General features: G+C 49.6%; 1 protein-coding gene across 1 annotated transcript in view; it reads right to left on the bottom strand.

Annotated features, from left to right (window-relative positions):
• Positions 1-21,454, bottom strand: part of DENND4B (DENN domain containing 4B) — a 96,462-nt gene that overhangs the window by 74,049 nt on the left and 959 nt on the right. The window contains exons 2-5 of the mRNA XM_060255759.1: positions 15,777-16,029; positions 12,105-12,174; positions 10,413-10,582; positions 6,380-6,621 (exon numbers count right to left, since the gene is read on the bottom strand). Of these exons, the coding sequence (XP_060111742.1) occupies positions 6,380-6,621; positions 10,413-10,582; positions 12,105-12,174; positions 15,777-16,029 (735 nt within the window). The remainder of the gene's footprint in view (positions 1-6,379; positions 6,622-10,412; positions 10,583-12,104; positions 12,175-15,776; positions 16,030-21,454) is intronic.

Below are 21,454 nucleotides of genomic sequence, written 5' to 3'. Positions count from 1 at the left end.
TTATCAATGGAGGCCCAGATTGCAGCCACTGCCAAGTCAGCCTTTTTCCATCTAAGGCGGGCAAAGCAGTTGGCTCCCTTCCTAGAGCGCCAAGATCTGGCAATGGTGCTTCATGCAACGGTCACCTCGAGACTGGATTACTGTAATGCCCTCTACATGGGGCTGCCTCTGTGCCGAACCCGGAAGCTGCAACTGGTGCAGAACGCAGCGGCTAGACTGTTGCTGGGACTCCCTAAATGGGAGCACATACAGCCTGGGCTGCGCGAACTGCACTGGCTGCCAGTTACATACCGGGTTCGTTACAAAGTGCTGGTCATTACCTTTAAAGCCCTATATGGTCGAGGACCTGTCTACCTTAGGGACCGTCTCTCCTCATATGAACCCCAGAGAGCACTGAGGTCAGCCGGGAAAAACCTGCTGACTGTCCCCGGACCGAGAGAGGTGAAGCTGCAAAGCACCCGTAACCGGGCCTTCTCCTCTGTAGCCCCGAGCCTATGGAACCAACTTCCAGAGGAAATGCGGGCCCTGCGGGACCTAGAACAGTTCCGCAGGGCCTGCAAGACCTTCCTCTTCAGACTGGCTTTCCCTGATCGAAATGGAAATTACGAAGGAAACCGCCATCAGAAAAAGTAAATGTAGCACTAGCACTTTTAAAAAATTAACTTAATTTTAAAGCCTAACCAGATTTTAATTAAATGTTTGATGTTTGATGTAGTTTTATTCACCTGTATAATTTGGCTCTGAGCCATGTTGTTAGCCGCCCTGAGCCTGCTCCGGCGGGGAGGGCGGGATACAAATAAAAATTTGTTGTTGTTGTTGTTGTTGAATCAGACCTTTGGTCCATCAAAGTCAGTATTGTCTTCTCAGACTGGCAGTGGCTCTCTAGGGTCTCAAGCTGAGGTTTTTCACATCTATTTGCCTGGACCCTTTTTTGGAGATGCCAGGGATTGAACCTGGGACCTTCTGCTTCCCAAGCAGATGCCCTACCACTGAGCCACCGTCCCTGTACTTTCCTCCTCTTATAATCTCCTATACTTTCCTCCCCCACAACAGACACCCTGTGAGGTGGGTGGGGCTGAGAGAATTCTCCCAGAAGCTGCCCTTTCAAGGACAGAGTCTCAGAGCAGCTTACAATCTCCTTTATCTCCTTCCCCCACAACAGACACCCTGTTAGGTAGGCGGGTCTGAGAGGATTCTCACAGCAGCTGCCCTTTCAAGGACAACCTCTGCCAGAGCGATGGCTGACCCAAGGCCATTCCAGCAGCTGCAAGTGGAGGAGTGGAGAATCAAACCCGGTTCTCCCAGATAAGAGTCCGCACACTTAACCACTTCACCAAACTGGCTCTCCACTATTTATTTACTTGATTTGATTTGTATCCCACCCTCCCCGCCGAAGCAGGCTCACTACACCAAACTGGCTTAGCAGAGGTGGTTTGCCATAGCCTTCCTCTTTGTTTGCTGCTGTTGTTGTTCAGTCGAGTCTGACTCTTTGCGACCCCATGGACAAAGTCACGCCACGCCCTCCTGTCTTCCACCATCCTCCGAAGTCTGCTCAAATTCATGTTAATTTCCTCAGTAACACTGTCCAGCCATCTCATCTTTTGTCGTCCCCTTCTTCTTTTGCCTTCTGCCTTTCCCAGCATCAGGAACTTCTCCAGTGAGTACTCCCTTCTCATTGGGTGGCCAAAAGATTTGAGCTTCAGCATCTGACCTTCCAGGGAACAGTCTGGGCTGATTTCCCATAGGACTGACTGATTTGATCGGGAAGGTCTCAGCCTCTCTGCCCTACTGTTGGCCCTGCAGAGGAACTGGTTGATCACTGTGTGAGACAGGAGGCTGGACTAGATGGACCACTGGTCAGATCTAGCAAGGCTAGAACGGCGATGGCTCAGTGGTAGAGCATGTGCTTGGTAAGCAGAAGGTCCCAGGTTAAATCCCCGACATCTCCAACTAAAAAGGGTCCAGACAAATAGGCATCTTCAGCTTGAGACCTTGGAGAGCGACTGCCAGTCTGAGTAGACAATACTGACTTTGACGGATCGAAGGTCTGATTGAGTATAAGGCAGCTTCATATGTTCATATGATCTTCTTGCAGCCCAAGGGACTCTCAAGATTCTTCTCCAGCACCACAGCTTTGGTGGTCTCCCATCCAAGTACCAGCCCTCCTCAGCTTCCAAGATCTGATGAAATTGGGCTAGGCTGGGCTAGTGGTGGTGATGGTGGAATGTACTGTCACGTCGTAGCTGACTTATGGCGATCCCATAGGGTTCTCAAGGCAAGAGATGAACAGAGGCAGTTTGCAGTCGCCTGCCTCTGCACAGTGACCCTGGACTTCCTTGGTGGTCTCCTCCAAGCACTGAACAGAGCCGATGCTGCTTAGCTTCCAAGATCTGACAAGAGCGAGCTAACCTGGGCCATCCAGGCCGGGGCAGCCTGGGAAATTAGGGTGGAGCATAGAAATATAGTCCTCCATTTAGAGTCTGGTTCTTGTCACTCTCCCACCATCTTCCCACCTTGTTCTACTGAAAGTGTAAGAACATAAGAACATCAGAAGAGCGCTGCTGGATCAGACTAATGAGGGTCCATCTAGTCAAGCATCCTGCCTCACACAGTGGCCTCAACCAGTTCCTCTGGAGGGCCAACAACAGGGCAGAGAGGCCGAGGCCTTCCCTTCATAAGAACATCAGAAGAGCTCTGCTGTTATCAGCCCAGTGAGGATCCATATAATCCAGCCTCCTGCCTCACACAGTGGCCTCAACCAGTTTCTCTGGAGGGCCAACAATAGGGCAGAGAGGCTGAGGCCTTCCCCTCATAAGAATGTCAGAAGAGCCCTGATGGATCAGACCAGTGAGGGTCCATCTAGTCCAGCATCCTGCCTCACACAATGACCTCAACCAGTTCCTCTGGAGGGCCAACAACAGGGCAGAGAGGCCGAGGCCTTCCCTTCATAAGAACATCAGAAGAGCCCTGCTGGATCAGACCAGTGAGGGTCCATCTAGCCCAGCATCCTGTCTCACACAGTGGCCTCAACCAGTTCCTCTGGAGGGCCAACAATAGGGCAGAGAGGCTGAGGCCTTCCCTTCATAAGAGCTTCAGAAGAGCCCTGCTGGATCAGACCAGTGAGAGTCCATCTAGTCCAGCATCCTGCCTCACACAGTGGCCTCAACCAGTTCCTCTGGAGGGCCAACAACAGGGCAGAGAGGCTGAGGCCTTCCCCTCATAAGAATGTCAGAAGAGCCCTGCTGGATCAGACCAGTGAGGGTCCATCTAGTCCAGCATCCTGCCTCACACAATGACCTCAACCAGTTCCTCTGGAGGGCCAACAACAGGGCAGAGAGGCTGAGGCCTTCCCCTCATAGGAAAGGGAAGGTCCCCTGGGCAAGCACCAGTTGTTTCCGACTCTGGAGTGACGCTGCTTTCACAACGTTTTTATGGCAGCCTTTTTACGAGGTGGTTTGCCGTTGCCTTCCCCAGTCGTTTACACTTTCCCCCCAGCAAGCTGGATACTCATTTTACCAACCTCAGAAGGATGGAAGGCTGAGTCAACCTTGGGCTGGCTATCTGAATCCAGCTTCTGCCGGAATTGAACTCAGGTCTTGAGCAGAGAGTTCAGACCGCAGTACTGCAATACTGCTGCTTTACCACTCTCCGCCACGGGCCCTCATAAGAATGTCAGAAAAGCCTTGCTAGATCTGATCAGTGGTTCATCTAGTCCAGCCTCCTGTCTCACACAGTGGCCTCAACCAGTTCCTCTGGAGGGCCAACAACAGGGCAGAGAGGCTGAGGCCTTCCCCCAATAAGAACAACAAAAGAGCCCTGCTGGATCAGAACAGTGGTCCCTCTATTCCAGAACCCCACCTCACTCATTGGCCAGCCAGTTCCTCTGGAAGGCCAATAACAGGGCAGAGAGATCAAGGCCTTCTCCTCACAAGAACATCAGAAGAGCCCTGCTGGATCAGACCAGTGAGGGTCCATCCAGTCCAGAATCCTGTCTCACACAGTGGCCAACCAGTTCTCCAATGATCTGGAGTTGGGAGTAAGCAGTGAAGTGGCCAAGTTTGCAGATGACACTAAATTGTTTAGGGTGGTGAGAACCAGAGAGGATTGTGAGGCACTCCAAAGGAATCTGTTGAGGCTGGGTGAGTGGGCATCAACGTGGCAGATGCGGTTCAATGTGGCCAAGTGCAAAGTGATGCACATTGGGGCCAAGAATCCCAGCTACAAATACAAGTTGATGGGGTGTGAACTGGCTGAGACTGACCAAGAGAGAGATCTTGGGGTCGTGGTAGATAACTCACTGAAAATGTCAAGACAATGTGCAATCGCAATAAAAAAGGCCAATGCCATGCTGGGAATTATTACGAAAGGAATTGAAAACAAATCAGCCAGTATCATAATGCCCCTGTATAAATCGATGGTGCGGTCTCATTTGGAGTACTGTGTGCAGTTCTGGTCGCCGCACCTCAAAAAGGATATTATAGCATTGAAGAAAGTTCAAAAAAGGGCAACTAGAATGATTAAAGGGCTGGAACACCTTCCCTATGAAGAAAGGTTGAAACGCTTAGGGTTCTTTAGCTTGGAGAAACGTCGACTGAGGGGTGACATGATAGAGGTTTACAAGATAATGCATGGGATGGAGAAAGTAGAGAAAGAAGTACTTTTCTCCCTTTCTCACAATACAAGAACTCGTGGGCATTCAATGAAATTGCTAAGCAGTCAGGTTAAAACGGATAAAGGAAGTACTTCTTCACCCAAACGGTGATTAACACATGGAATTCACTGCCACAGGAGGTGGTGGCAGCTACAAGCATAGCCAGCTTTAAGAGGGGATTGGATAAAAATATGGAGCAGAGGTCCATCATTGGCTATTAGCCACAGTGTGTGTGTGTGTGTGTGGTTGTGTGCGTATATATATATATGTGTGTGTGTGTGTGTGTGTATGTATATACACACTCATGTATATTGGCCACTGTGTGACACAGAGTGTTGGACTGGATGGGCAACTGGCCTGATCCAACATGGCTTCTCTTATGTTCTTACGTTCCAGGACGAGCAGCAACAGGGCAGAGAAGCTGAGGCCTTCTCCTCATAAGAATATCAAAAGAGCCCTGCTGGATCAGACCAGTGAGGGTCCAACTAGTCCAGCATCCTGCCTCACTCAGTGGCCTCAACCAGTTCCTCTGGAGGGCCAACAATAGGGCAGAGAGGCCAAGGCCTTCTCCTCAGAAGAACATCAGAAGAGCTCTGCTGGTCAGACCAGTGAGGGTCTGTCTAGTCCAGCCTCCTGTCTCACACAGTGCCGTCAACCAGTTCCTCCGGAGGGCCAACAACAGGGCAGAGAGGCTGAGGCCTTCTTCTCATAAGAACATCAGAAGAGCCCTGCTGGATCAGACCAGTGAGGGTCCATCTAGTCCAGCATCCTGCCTCACACAGTGGCCTCAACCAGCTCCTCTGGAGGGCCAACAACAGGGCACAGAGGCCGAGGCCTTCCCCTCATAAGAACATCAGAAGTGCCCTGCTGGATCAGACCAGTGAGGGTCCATCTAGTCCAGCATCCTGCCTCACACAGTGGCCTCAACCAGCTCCTCTGGAGGGCCAACAACAGGGCACAGAGGCCGAGGCCTTTCCCTCATAAGAACATCAGAAGACCCCTGCTGGATCAGACCAGTGAGGGTCCATCCAGTACAGCATCCTGTCTCACACAGTGGCCTCAACCAGTTCCTCCGGAGGGCCAACAACAGGGCAGAGAGGCTGAGGCCTTCCTTTCATAAGAACATCAGAAGAGCCCTGCTGGATCAGACCAGTGAGGGTCCATCTAGTCCAGCACCCTGTCCCACACAGTGGCCTCAACCAGTTTCTGTGGAGGGCCAACAACAGGGAAGAGAGGCCGAGGCCTTCCCTTCATAAGAACATCAGAAGAGCCCTGCTGGATCAGACCAGTGAGGGGCCATCTAGTCCAGCATCCTGCCTCACACAGTGGCCTCAACCAGCTCCTCTGGAAGGCCAACAACAGGGCACAGAGGCCGAGGCCTTCCCCTCATAAGAACATCAGAAGACCCCTGCTGGATCAGACCAGTGAGGGTCCATCCAGTCCAGCATCCTGTCTCACACAATGGCTAACCAGTTCCACCGAAGGGCCAGCAACAGAGTACAGAGGTTGAGGCCTTCCCCTGATGTTGCCTCCTGGCTCTGGGATTCATTAGTTAGTGCCTCTGAACGTGTAGGTTTCTCCTCAGTCACTGTGACTTCTCCTCCATGAAAGTATCTAATCCCCTCTTAAAGCTGTTTATTGCTGTGGCCATCAGCTGTAGGTAGATTCAGTGAAAGGGAGGCTCAGGAAACGACAGGTGAGTCCCCTTCTCACAACCCAGCAACTTACGCCTCAAGCGGGAGGACGTGGGGGCCCGAGATGCTGTACCGGTAGAGGAAAGTGAGGAACTTGCGGAAGACGTCGAAGAAGGGCCAGTGCGACAAGACGCAGATGCTCTTGCGGGTCTGCACCGACTTGCTGGTGATGGGGCGTCGGTCGACCACAGTGAGGAGGTTCAGCCACAGGCACTGCCGTTCGGAGAGGAGCTCCCGGGGGAAGGACTCGTAGAACTGGATAGCAGCGCCGTACACCTGGAGATGAGAAGGTAGGGGGTCAGTGCATTGGACATCTATGGACAAGCAGGTAGGGGTTGGCAGATAACACCAGGCTTGGCACATACATACTTGCTGCCAAGAACCGGTTCTTACCGATGTTGTATGCATCCCCCAGAGCTAATGTTCCTGTGTAGGTCTGAGATCAGTTCAATCAAATACTTCTGTGTAGCCATGCTTGCTGCACAAAGTCTGTGTAATATGTCTTTGAAACGATATCATAAATACTCTCTCTACCCTGGCTACAGAAAGGCCTCTCTGTGACCTAAGATACATTCCTCAGTGCAGCTGTGAAGGTCATCTGTTATCTGCATGGCCAGAGACAGTAACTTTTGGTACTGGGGGGGAGGTGTTAACTGTCTAAGAATACTTTTAAAATTTTCTTTCCATGCTCTGTTCGCATCTAGTTGCGTATGTGATTTAACGGCTGGAGTAAGGTACAAATGTATTGCTCGACCCTGTTAGGTCAGTACTAACAAAGAACGACTTGACTGTGAACATGATGCTCATTTAAATAAAGCCTTATCTGAATTACATCCAAGAGGCTGAGTTAATGAGAATTGCACAGAACTTGACACTTGCCTATGGTACACATGATGCTGCCTTATTCTGAATCTTGGTCCATCAAAGACAGGATTGTCTGCTCAGACTGGCAGCTGCTTTCCAGGGTGTTATGTAGAGGTCTTTCCCATCACCTACTGCCTGAGCTTTTTAACTGGAAATGCCAGGGACTGAACCTGGGACCTTCTGCATGCTAAGCAGATGCTCTACCACTGAGCCTCTCCCATAGTGCCTCCAGGGGACCAAGGCAGAGAACCTTGGGAAATCAGAACATAAGAGAAGCCATGTTGGATCAGGCCAATGGCCCATTCAGTCCAACACTCTGTGTCACACAGTGGCCAAAAAAAGATAACTAGGAAAACAGAACTAAGATAACTAAGAAAACAGACGCTAAGTAGATCCTCTCCCCACATTTCAAGGTGTCGATATGGTAAAAATGGGGAGGGACGGTGGCTCAGTGGTAGAGCATCTGTTTGGTAAGCAGGATGTCCCAGGTTCAATCCCCGGCATCTCCAACTAAAAAGGGTCCAGGCAAGTGGGCGTGAAAAACCTCAGCTTGAGACCCTGGAGAGCTGCTGCCAGTCTGAGTAGACAATACTGACTGATGGACCCAGGGTCTGATTCAGTATAAGGCAGCATCATATGACTTAGATGTGTCTGGTGGCACCCTCTTTGTAACACCCGTCTCTTGAGGTTCCAAGCCAGAACGCCTCTTTTTTACCCGCCCTTTTAATTAGGGGTTTATCTTTCAAGTTTTGACAAATCTCCTTCTGGTCTGAGGTACATTTTTTGGGTAATTTTATGTCATTTATCTCCCACAGCTTGTTTTAATGGCTTGTTTTTATGCAGATGGTTTCTTATTTCAGTTGTAAGCTGTCTGGAGTGGGCCTCTACAGAAGAGGCAGAGAAATCTCTCAGAAAATAAACAAAGGGGCTTAGGGGACTGAGGTAAAATTCAGAACGTCCACAACTGAAACCTCCCCTCTTCCTTCTATCTAGGTAAGATAGAAATATAACAAATAAATGTATACACATTCTAAATAGGTGACCATAAGCAAGTCGACTCAGCCTCAACTCTCACTTGCCAGCTGACATTATATGATAGCCTTAACTTTATAGAGAAGGCTCTAGAACGCATGAAGCAGCCATGTACTGAATCAGACAATCGGTCTGCCAAAGACAGTATTGTCTACACCAGTTTGTGTGAAGTGGTTAAGTGCGTGGACTCTTATCTGGGAGAACCAGGTTTGATTCCCCACTCCTTCACCTGCACCTGCTGGAATGACCTTGGGTCAGCCACAAGTTCCCTCAAAGCTGTTCCGCTCAAGAGCAGTTTCTGTCAGAGCTCTCTCAGACCCACCTACCTCACAGGGCGTCTGTTGTGAAAACGGGAAGGGAAAGCAGATTGTAAAATGCTCTGAAACTACTTTATAGGTAGTGAAGGGCGGGGTATAAATCCAATCTCTTCTTCTTTTTCTGCTCTGACTGGCAACAGCTCTCTGGGAGCTCAGGAAGAAGGGAGGGGGGGAACTGGATTTATACCCTTCCCTTCACTACCTGAAAGAGTCTCGAGAGCCAGTTTGGTGTAGTGGTTAAGTACACAGACTCTTATCTGGGAGAACTGGGTTTGATTCCCCACTCCTTCACTTGGCAGCTACCAATGTGACTTTGAGTCAGCCATAGCTCTTGTAGGAGCTGTACTTAAAAGGGCAGCTGCTCTAAGGGCTCTCTCAGCCCCACCTACCTCACAGGGTGTCTGTTGGGGGGTGAGGTAAAGGAAATTGTTAGATTCAGAGTATAGGGCGGGATATAAATCCAAAATCATCATCATTATCATCATCATTTTCTTCTTCTTCCAATCTCCTTTCCCTTCCCCTCCCCACAACAGATACCTTGTGAGGCAGGTAGGGCTGAGAGAGCTCCGAGAAAACTGCTCTTCACAGAACAGCTCTGAGAGAACTGGGACTGACTCAAGGTCACACCAGCGACGGCATGTGGAGGAGAAGGAGTGGGGAATCAAACCCGGTTCTCCAGATTAGAGTCTGCTGCTCTTAAACCACTACATCAAACGGGCTCTCAGAGGTCTTTCTCACGATCTGCTGTTTGGTCCTTTTAGCTGGAGATTCCGGAACGGAGCCTGGGGCCTTCTACATGCCAAACAGATGCTCTGCCACAAAGCTGCTGGCTTCCAAGTATTACAATAATGAAGCACTTTGTTATTATGAATGTCTGGTTGCCTGTCTGTCTGCCATCCCCACCCCGATTGCCAGATAAACATCCTGCCAGGACGGGACCACACCCATGCCCTTCATTCCACTACAAGGTGCAACGCTGCTGGCACCCAAGCGTGTTTTGTTTACTTCATTGCCAGCTTGCCATTCTAGCTGAGACAGTCATTTTATTCTCTAATCTGGAGGACCGGGTTCGATTCCCCACTCCTCTTCCGCATGCAGCCAGCTGGGTGACCTTGGGCCAGCCACAGTCCTCTCACAGCTGTTCTCTCAAGAGCAGTTCTCTCAGAGCTCTCTCAGTCCCACCTCCCTCACAGAGGAGGGGAAGGGAAAGGAGATCGTAAGCCGCTCTGAGACTCTGAGCGAAGGGCAGGGTGTAAATCCAACTTTTCTTCCTCCTCCTCCATCATTTATTTTATATCCCACTTTGGGTGTAGTGGTTAAGTATGCAGACTCTTATCTGGGAGAACTGGGTTTGATTCCCCACTTCTTCACTTGCAGCCAATGGAATGGCCCTGGGTCAGCCATAGCTCTCGCAGAGCAGTCCTTGAAAGGGCAGCTTCTTGGAGAGCTCTCTCAGCCCCACCCACCTCACAGGGTGTCTGTTGTGGTGGAGAAAGATAAAGGAGATTGTGAGCTGTTCTGAGACTCAGAGTAGAGGGCGAGATATAAATTCAATATCATCATCATCATCTCCTCTTTTTTTTCCTTCCTCCTCCTCCTCATTTCCCCCCCCCCCCCCCCACCGACTGGGAACCAAAGTATCTTACACCATTCTCCTCTTCTCTGTTTTATCTTCACAAAAACCTTGTGAGGGAAATTAGGCTGAGAGTCCGTGACTAGCCCAAGGTCACTCAACAAGCCTCCATGACAGAGCAGGCTTTCGAATAGGGTTTCCCCAGAACCTTGTCCAGCAATCTAACCACTGCCCTACATAGCCTCTTCACACCAGAGTCGCCACCCGCCGTTTTGCGCTACCTTGTCCCCCGAGGCCCCGGTCAGCACAAAGGTGGAGAAGACAGGAAGCTGGTACTTGGTGTCGGCTGGCCAGCTCTCGATGGTGGCCCCCATGGGCAAGCAAAAGACAGGCACGGATTCAGGCAGGGGAAAGCTCTCTACGTCCTCTTCAGGATAGCGGCTGAGGAGACCTGGTGAGGGAGGAGAAAAACAGCTTCAAGATGGGCTCCATATCTATCTATAACTTTTGTCCCACCCTTCTTCTACAGTCGGGGTTCCCAACCTTTTTGAGCCTGTGGGCAGGTTTGGAATTCTTACACAGCATGGTGGGCACAGCCACAAAATGGCTGCCGCAGAAGGCGAAGCCTGCCACAAAATGGCCGCCGCAGTTTCGCTTCAGTCAAACAGTGAAGGTTCTTGTGCTGTGAGGGCAGCTGTTCTAATTTTTTTTAAAAAAAAATCTGCACAGCCAATCCAACCTCTATGGGTAATCAGGATCCCACCAAGGCAGAAGCCCCGCGGCTATGCCCACTTTCTAGAAACACTTGGCAGATGCCAGGAAAGGTGTAGGCAGGCACCATGAGCCCACAGGTACCACACTGGAAACCCCACTTTTATGGGGCCCAGGATGGCTTTTCCCGTCTTCCGTTTCATTCTCATGAATCCTCGGATCGGATCTCACAAGCCTCTCTCTGCTCATGGTGCGCTTCTCCCCAACAAAGGATGCTTTCCCCTTCCACTAAGGTGCTACTATAAGATGCTATTAAAGCACTGGGGAAATTGTAGAAAAGGGGAACTAGAATGATTAAAGAGTTGAAACACTTTCCCTACAAAGAAAGGTTAACGCTCTTGGGGCTCTTTAGTTTGGAGAAACGTCAACTGAGGGGTGACATGATCGAGGTGTATAAGCATCACAAAATGTTTTTAGCTGTATTTTTATTGTTTTTCAACTGTATTTGTAGATGTTTGAACTGGTTGTTAGCCGCCCTGAGTCCACTTGCAGAGAGGGCGGGATAGAAACCTAAAGTAATAAATAAATAAAGTATGCCTGGGATGGAGAAGGCAGAGGAAGAAGTCTTTTTCTCCCTTTCTCACAGTACAAGAACGCGTGGGGACTCCATAGAATTGCTGAGCACTCAGGTTTGAACGGATAAAAGGACGTACTTCTTCACCCAAAGGGTGATCAACACATGGGACTCACTGCCACAGGAGGTGGTGGCAGCTGCAAGCAGAGACAGTTTCAAGAGGGGATTGGATAAACAACTGGAGCAGAGGCCCATCAGTGGCTGTTAGCCACAGGGTATAGGTAGAACTCTCTGTCTGGGGCAGTGATGCTCTGTATTCTTGGTGCTGGGGGGGGGGGCGCAAAACAGAGGACTTCTAGTGTCCTGGCCCCACTGGTGGACCTCCTGACGGCACCTGGTTTTTTTGGCCACTGTGTGACAGCGTGTTGGACAGAATGGGCCATTGGCCTGATCCAACATGGCTTCTCTTATGTTCGTATGTCCTGGATTTGAATATTTAGAAATATTTTCAAAACCGCTAAAAATACACTGGTGGACAAACCAGCGACACCTTTCAATCTGCCTAAATGATTTCTGGTCTCCACAAGCGATTCAAGCAATTATCGCAGCCCTAAGAAACAACAGCGCCCACTGTAGTAGTCAAGATCTCCATGAACCGTCCGCTCATCCTACGTGCGCTGCCACTTACCTGCTTCATACACCAGGGTGTTCCCTTTGGCCAGAGCCTTCTTGTAGCAAAGAAAGAGAGCCGGGCCCCACTGTGGGGAAGAAAAGAGCACAGTAAGGTGAGACACCAACCAAGAAATCAGGAGATGGGGATTGGGGATGGCAGCCATAGAGAGCCAGAAAGTGTAATTAGGGCTTTTTTTGTAGCAGGAAGTCCTTTGCATATTAAGTTACAACCACCACCCCTTATGTAGCCAATCCTCCAAGAGCTTACAGGGCTCTTCGTACAGGGCCTACTGTAAGCTCCAGGAGGATTGGCTACATCAGGGAGGCGTGGCCTAATATGCAAAGGAGCTCCTGCTAGAATTCCAATCCTGGGCCACACACCCTTGATGTAACCAATCCTCCAAGAGCTGACAGGGCTCTTTGTACAGGGCCTACTGTAAGCTCCAGGAGGACTGGCTACATCAGGGAGGCATGGCCTAATATGCAAAGGAGCTCCTGCTAGAATTCCATCCCTGGGCCACACACCCCTGATGTAGCCAATCCTCCAAGAGCTTACAGGGCTCTTCGTACAGGGCCTACTGTAAGCTCCAGGAGGATTGGCTACATCAGGGAGGCGTGGCCTAATATGCAAAGGAGCTCCTGCTAGAATTCCAATCCTGGGCCACACACCCTTGATGTAACCAATCCTCCAAGAGCTGACAGGGCTCTTTGTACAGGGCCTACTGTAAGCTCCAGGAGGACTGGCTACATCAGGGAGGCATGGCCTAATATGCAAAGGAGCTCCTGCTAGAATTCCATCCCTGGGCCACACACCCCTGATGTAGCCAATCCTCCAAGAGCTTGCAGGGCTCTTCATACAGGGCCTACTGTAAGCTCCAGAAGGACTGGCTACAGAAGGGGTGTGTGGCCTAATATGCAAAGGAGTTCCCGCTACAAAAAAAAGCACTGGTTGGAAAGGACCTTCAGATCATCTAGTCCAACCCCCTGCATGACGCAGGAACGTCACAAATACCTCCTCCACACACACCCTTTCTGCCCTCCTCCTCATGATCTGCCCAATTCACAGGATCCACACTGCTGTCAGATGGCCATCTAGCCTCTGTTTCAAAACCTCCAAAGAAGGAGAGCCCACCACCTCCCGAGGAAGCCTGTTCCACTGAGGAACCGCTCTAACGCTGATAACAGACAGGAGGTTTGAGTCGCCCTGGGGATGGGAGACAGGCAGATCAAAAAAAGCGCACACACACGTGCCCATCTGCCTGCCATCCCTGTCCCGCGTACAGCCAATCCGGGGCCGGATCCAAGCCACCTCAGAAAGGCCCCACTGTCAAAGTGGTACCTACATTCTGAGGTGTCTTCAAGGCGCTTCCCCGGCAGTCTAGATGGCCAGGAAGTGTCTGGGGAGCAGCTGACAGGCGCATGAGTGCTCTGGAAGCTCCTCCAGGGCGCACACAGCCCGTTCGTGTTCCAGAGGCCGGCCGTGCGCTATCTGGAGGCTCCCGGCTTCTCCTTTTCTGGCCAGTTTTCTTCCGGGGTGGCTTGATGGTGCCCTGAGATGGCCACCTATTTCCGGCCTACCTGTCAGAAAGTTATTCCCAGGCGTGGAATTCTAGCAGGAGTTCCTTTGCATATTAGGCCACACACCCCTGATGTAGCCAGTCCTCCAAGAGCTTACAAGGCTCTTTTTTGTAAGCTCTTCGGAGGATTGGCTACATCGGGGGGGGGGGTCTAATATGCAAAGGAGCTCCTGCTAGAATTCCACAAGGCTCTTTTTTTGTAAGCTCTTGAAGGATAGGCTACATCAGGGGTGTGTGGCCTAATATGCAAAGCAGCTTCCGCTAGGTGCAAGTGGAGGAGTGGGGAATCAAACCCGGTTCTCCCAGATAAGAGTCCGCACACTTAACCACTACAGCAAACTGTGCCTTCCACTGGGGGCACCAACTTTAAGCAGAACCACAGAGGGGAATCCGGGCTTCTTTTGTACCTTATTTCCAAGGCTTTTTTTTTTTGTAGCAGGAATTCCTTTGAATATTAGGCCACACACGCCTGATGTAGCCAGTCCTCCAAGAGCTTACAAGGCTCTTTTTTGAAAGTCCTTGGGGGATTGGCTACATCAGGGGTGTGTGGCCTAATATGCAAAGGAGCTCCTGCTAGAATTCCACCCCTAGTTATTCCTAACACTTAGCTGGGAACTCTTTTGATTTCATTTCAACCCACTGAAAAGTTGGAGAATGAAGAAAACCACCAGGCAGAAAGTGGATTCATTTGAAACGGAGGGTTGGAGGAGAGTTTTATGGCTACCATGGGCCGCCAGGAAGACAAATCAGTGGGTTCTAGAGCAAATCAAGTCTGAACACTCCCTGGAAGCTAAAATACCTAAACAAAGGCTATAGTACAGGGGTGGCCCAACTTGCTTAATGTAAGAGCCACACGGAACAAACGTCAGATGTCTGAGGGCCGTGAGACATGAATGTCAGATGTCTGGAGGGAGGGAGGGAGGGAGGGAGGAATGGGGGATGGGAGAGGTGGAAAGAAAGCAACTTTAACTTCAAATGCATTTTCCAAGCTGTCGGTTGGCTTGGCCTGGAGAAGTGATTTAAAGAGACAAATGCCTTCTCCAACCTGGCTGATGGGGTGGTGGGTGGGAGGTTTGGAATGCCAAATATGTGTGAAAGAGCCACGTGTGACTCTCGAGCCACAGTCTGGCCACCCCTGCTATAGTAGTCTGGTCACATTATGAGAAGACAAGAACCACTGGTAAAAGACAAGAAAAAGGCCCAACATGAGATGGATTGACTTAATCAATCCTTGTCCTTGTTGTCCTTGAAAGAGCAGCTGCTGTGAGAGCTCTCTCAGCCCCACCCACCTCACAGGGTGTCTGTTGTGGGGGGAGAATATAGGAGATTGTAAGCCACTCTGAGTCTCTGATTCAGAGAGAAGGGCGGGGTATAAATCTGCAGTCTTCTTTTTCAGGGAAGAAGAGATTAGATTTATACCCCACCTTTCACTCAGAGTGGCTTACAATCTCCTTTCCTTCCTCTCCTGACAACAGACACCCTGTGAGGCAGGTGGGGCTGAGAGAGCTCTGAGAGAACATTCTAGAGAGAGAGAGAGAGAGAGAGAGCCAGTTTGGTGTAGTGGTTAAATGTACAGACTCTTATCTGGGAGAACTGGGATTGATGCCCCACTCCTCCACTTGCACCTGCTGGAATGGCCTTGGGTCAGCCATAGCTCCCGCAAGAGTTGTCCTTGAAAGGGCAGCTGCTGTGAGAGCCCTCTCAGCCCCACCCACCTCACAGGGTATCTGTTGTGGGGGGAGGATATAGGAGATTGTAAGCCGCTCTGAGTCTCTGATTCAGAGAGAAGGGCGGGGTATAAATCTGCAATTCTTCTTCTTCTAACCCAAGGTCACACAGCTGGCTTCACGTGGAGGAGTGGGGAATCAAACCCAGCCGTCCCCGATTAAAGACTGCTGCTCTTAACCACAACACCAAACTGGCCCCGCAGTTTACAAGACCCGAGCAAAGCTGTGAACGAGAGGACGTTGCGGAGGTCATTCATTCATAGGGTCTCCATGTGTCGGAAGCCACCTGACAACATTTAACACACACGATGAGACAGAAACACACAGGCCAAAGCTGCCCGGATGGTGCTCTCCCTAGCCCCCTCCCTCTCTTCCGGGACCCACCATGCCGGCGTTGAGGTTCCGGTCCACACGGCAGAACGTGTGGGGCGTGCTCTCCCCTTTGCTTGGCATGATGAGACAGATGTCGGTGACGCCCAGCGTGCTGTAGCCTTGGCCCTCGCTGGCTCGCCTGTAGGTCAGGAAGGTGCGCTGGTGGCCGGGGCCTCCAGAGGTCAGGTTGGCCGAGCGGCTGTAGGGAGTCGTGTCGATGATTTTGTGGCCCGTCTTGGGGCGGTCCTTCCCATCATAGTGGACCCTGAAGAACGGTAACCGGAGGAAAGACATCAGAACGGGGGCTGCAGGGAAGGGGGTGGGAATCCCCTTTCTCGATTGGGGAACTAAAAGTTTCGGGTTCCGTACAAGAGGGGTTGAGAATACAGTCGCACAGAGCAAAGCACAGCCTCATGGTCTCAGGGACTAGAAACTTGGTTTTTAAAATAAAAATAAGTGCAAGTTGAGATACTTTACTCACTTTATTTATACTCTCTTCATTTATACTCATTGTCTTCAGATTTGGGCTATTTGCAGTAAGGAAACCCACAGGTAGTGCTCTGTCTAAGCTGCGTTAGCGTGGGCTAGCTCACTGTCTTTAGCATCCAGCTCACCCATTTTAGCTCAGGAAAAATGGCCCCAGAGCAAACTAACTTATGCAGTAGCTCACAACATTATCAGGAGCTCATAAAGAAGAGTTTTTGCTCACAAGGCTCCACAGCTTAGAGCAGGGATGGCCAACCTTGCTTAATATAAGAGTCGCCTGGAATGCATGTCAGATGTTTGAGAGACACAAGACAGGAACGTCAGATGACTGAGAGCCGCAAGACGAAGGAAGGAAGGAAGGAAGGAAGGAAGGAAGGAAGGAAGGAAGGAAGGAAGGAAGGAAGGAAGGAAGGAAGGAAGGAAGGAAGGAAGGAAGGAAGGAAGGAAGGAAAAAATAGATGAGGAGGGAGGGAGGGAGAGATGGAAAGAAAGCAACTTGAACTTTAAATGCATTCTCCAAGCTGCCAGCTGGCTTGGCTTGGAGAAGTGATTTAAAGAGAGAAATGCCTTCTCCAAGTCAGCCAACAGAGCTGTGGGGGATTTGAGAGCAGCACAATATGTGCGAAAGAGACACACATGGCTCCTGAGCCACAGTTTGGCCACTCCTGGCTTAGAGGGAGTATTGCCCACAAGTAGGACCCTTTGAGCGATGACAGATCCTTGCCTAGAGATTTCCCAAAAGCAAACGAAAACCTCTCCGTTTCAGGTCTGCTCTCTGCTGCGGATGTTATTTCTGCCCCGCTGCTTTCAGCCTGCAGTCATTTTAACTTTCATTTTGCATCACTTCCTCATTTGCATTTGGTTGGGTTTTTTTTTTTTAAAAAAAAAAATAAATCACAATTTTTTCATTCGCTGCATTGGAAGTTCTCAGTCGGCAAGACCTGAGCCAGGCTGTTAACGGAAGGATGCCACAGAGGTCATAAATTTACAGGTAGCCATGTTTGTCTCCAGTCAAACTCTTTTAAGATTTCGGTTCAGTGGGGCCTTAGACAGCAACAAGATTTTTTGGGGGGGTGTAAGCTATCCAGAGTCAAAGGTTCTGGATCATAGAATCATGGAGTTGAAAGGCACCCCCCGGGATTATCTAGCCCAACCCCCTGCACAATTCAGATTTTTTTTAACGAGTAAAGGTAATCCCCTGGGCAAGCACCAGTCGTTTCTGGCTCTGGGGTGACGTCGCATCACCATGTTTTCATGGCAGACTTTTTAACGGGGTGGTTTGCCATCGCCTTCCTCAGTCAGCTACACTTTCCCCCCAGCAAACTGGGGACTCATTTTACCAATCTTGGAAGGCTGAGTCAACCTCGAGACGGCTACCTGAACCCGGGATCGAACTCAGGTTGTGAGCAAAGAGAACAGACTGCAGTACTGCAGCTTTACCACTCTGCGCCACGGGGCTCTTGAATTCACGAATACTTCCCCCTAAAACCACGGGATCAGCATTGCTGTCAGATGGCCATCTAGCCTCTGTTGAGAAACCTCCAAGGAAGGAGAGCCCACCACCTCCCGAGGAAGCCTGTTCCACTGAGGAACCGCTCGAACGGTCAGGAAGTTCTTCCTAATGTTGAGCCGGAAACTCTTTTGATTTAATTTCAACCCGTTGGTTCTGGTCCTGCCTTCCGGGGCCACAGAAAACAATTCCGCATCATCCTCTAGATGACCGCCCTTCAAGTACTTGATGGTGATCGCATCACCTCACAGCCACCTCGTCTCCAGGCTAAACAGGCTCAGCTTCTTCAGCCTTTCTTCATAGGACTTGATCTTCAGACCCCTCACCATCTTTATTGCCTTCCTCTGGACCCATTCCAGCTTATCTGTATCCTTCTTAAAATGCGGTGCCCAAAACTGAACACAATATTCCAGGTGAGGTCTTACCAGAGCAGAGTATCTGATAAAGGGACTTGCACCCGAAAAAGACTTGTACATAAGAATGTAAGAGAAGCCACATTGGATCAGGCCAATGGCCCATGCAGTCCAACACTCTGTGTCACACAGTGGCCATAAAAACCAAGTGCCATCAGGAGGTCCACCAGTGGGGCTAGAAGCCCTCCCGCTGCCCCCCCCCCCCCCCACAAGCATCAAGAATACAGAGCATCATTAGCCCCAGACAGGGAGCTCCAACAATATGCTGTGGCTAACAGCCACTGATGGACCTCTGCTCCATATACTTATCCAATCCCCTCTTGAAGCTGCCTATGCTTGCAGCCGCCACCACCTCCTGTGGCAGTGAATTCCATGTGTTAATCACCCTTTGGGTGAAGAAGGACTTCCTTTTATCCGTTCTAACCCGACTGCTCAGCAATTTCATCAAATGCCCATGAGTTCTCATATTGTGAGAAAGGGAGAAAAGTAGTTTTTTCTCTACCGTCTCTATCCCATGCATAATTTTGTAAACCTCTATCTCGTCATTCCTCAGTCGACGTTTCTCCAAGCTAAAGAGCCCCAAGCGTTTCAACCTTTCTTCATAAGGAAAGTGTGCCATCCCTTTAATCATTCTAGGTCTATAAGGTCCTGCTGGGGCTCAAATCTTTCAATTCATAGGATCACCGTAAGCCGGAAGCAGCTTCATGGCACGCAATGCACCGATAACACTTGGAAGCTCACAAAGGAAACGACTTAAAAATCAAGAACGGAAAACAATGGAACGACTTTAAGACCAACGAAGTTGAATTCTGGACATAAGCTTTGGTATGCATGTACACTTCTTCAAATACATTGAAATGGACTTTGCCAGCTTCACCAAAATTGACCGCAATGAATGAATGCCGTCTGTCCTGAATGTAATAATAATAATAATATTAATAATAAATTTTATTTGTATCCCGCCCTCTCCGCCGAAGCAGGCTCAGGGCGGCTAACAGGACATGGTATGCACCATGATTTTACATAAAACAATTTTAAAATACAATTAATAAATACATTTAAAAACAGTTACATAAAAATTTTAAAACTACAGTAAATTAAGGTGCTATATTCGATAGGTGTGTTCCGATGGCTGGATGTCGTTTTCAGGGTTCCTTATAAGCTTGCAGAAAGAGGGTGCTTTTGCAAGCCCTGCGGAACTGATTAATGTCCCGCAGGGCTCGCACTTCCTCCGGTAGTTGATTCCACCAGTGGGGGGCCATTATGGAGAAGGCCTGCTCCCTCGTTACTTTCAATTTGGCCTCCTTTGGTCCAGGGATCCTTAAAAGGCTTTGGGAGCTAGATCTTAGTGCTCTCTGGGGAACATGTGGGGAGAGGCGGTCCCTAAGGTAGGCAGGTCCTCGGCCATATAGGGCTTTAAAGGTAATGACCAGCACCTTGTAGCGAACTCAGAATATAATTGGAAGCCAGTGCAGATTCTTCAGCCCAGGCCGCACATGTTCCCACCAAGGTAGTCCCAGTAGCAGCCTGGCCGCCGTATTCTGCACTAGCTGCAACTCAGCTAGTACTGTTGAGAAGTATTGCTACATGAACAGATTTTTCTTGTTAGGTCCTGGCTCTGATGAAGTTCCAAGTGAAGGAAGCGAGCAATGAGCTTGTTAGATGGGGCTTTAAGTCTCTCAAGCCTTCCAAAAACGGGACACTACATTTGTAGTGCCAGTTTTAGTGTAGTGGTAAAGTGCACGGACTCTTATCTGGGAGAACCGGGTTTGATTCTCCACTCCTCTGCATACACCTGTTGATGTGACCTTGGGTCAGCCACAAGTTCTCTCAAGGCTGTTCTGTTCAAGAGCAGTTCTGGGAGAGCTCTCTCAGCCCCACCTACGCCACAGGCAGTATTCCTTCAAAGACATGGGGTCTTGTGAGCAAAAATTCTACTTTGTGAGCTACTGGCATTAAAGTTGTGAGCTACTGCATCAATTAGTTTGCTCTGGGGCTATTTTTCCTGAGCGAAGATAAAAATGTGTGAGCTAGAGGCCAAAAATCTGTGAGCTAGCACACACTAACTCAGCTTAGAGGGAACACTGCTCACAGGGTGTCTGTTGTGGGGAGGGGGAGGGAAAGGAGATTTGTAGGCCACTCTGAGACTCTTTTGGTTAGCAAAGGGCGGGATATAAATCCAATCTCTTCTTTTTCTCTTTGTAGGAGTTCTTGACTTAAGGAGAAGGATCAGGCAAACTGAAAGACTTTTTCAACTATAATCCTGGAATTCTTCCTCACCTTCTTCGACATTCTGGTTTAAGAAAACGGACTTCTTTGTATTTCTATGAGGCTTTCATATTTCTATGAGACTTTTCTAAAGTACTTACGCTGGATTGCTATGATTATCTTTAATGAAATCGTTCACAATTCATCATTGATATTGGTATAGTGTATTTCATTATATAGAGTTGTGGATTTGATAGTACTATGTTCTCCTGAACATATGCACATATGAAGCTGCCTTATACTGAATCAGCCCCTTGGTCCATCAAAGTATTGTCTATTCAGACTGGCAGCGACTCTCCAGGGTCTCAAGCTGAGGTTTTTCATGCCTATTTGCCTGGACCCTTTTTAGTTGGAGATGCCGGGGACTGAACCTGGGACCTTCTGCTTTCCAAGCAGATGCTCTACTACTGAGCCACCATCCCTCCCCAACTATCTCCTGCATTTTGGATTATCTATCAGAGTAGACAATGCTCTGGGATGGATGGATCAACAGTTTGGCTCAGGTTCGGAAAACACCCACTGCACAAAATGATTCGCAATGCATCTTTTCGACAAAATAGATGGATCAACAGCAGTACTCCCTCTAAGCTGCAGTCTTATGAGGAAAAATTCTACTTTGTGAGCTACTGGCATTCAAGTTGTGAGCTCCTGCATAACTTAAGTCTGCTCTGGGCCCATTTTTCCTGAGATAAGACAAAAATGTGTGAGCTGTAGGCTCAAAAACTGTGAGCTAGTTCACACAAACTTAGCTTAGAGGGAACACTGGTAAGGGAACTGGGCTTTTGGTTTCACCACTACTTCCGATCTTCCTTCTTTTTATTCCCCAATCTTTCACTCTCTCTCTTTTGCAAAACAAGAAAGGAGGTATTCTGTTTGGCTGCATCTCCCGAGGAAGTCATTTTGGGGCTGCGCTCACCACCTGATTTCCAGATTCCAGAGGTGCCTGAAGGTTCAGAAAGGTGGGGACCCTTGGAAGAGGAGGAGGAAGAGAAGAAGGAAGAAGAAGAAACAAA

The sequence above is a fragment of the Heteronotia binoei genome, chromosome 1, assembly GCF_032191835.1.
Source record: "Heteronotia binoei isolate CCM8104 ecotype False Entrance Well chromosome 1, APGP_CSIRO_Hbin_v1, whole genome shotgun sequence".
NCBI lineage: Eukaryota > Metazoa > Chordata > Lepidosauria > Squamata > Gekkonidae > Heteronotia > Heteronotia binoei.
The sequence above is the reverse complement of the archived record's forward strand: the minus strand, read 5'-3'. Positions and strand labels throughout refer to the sequence as shown.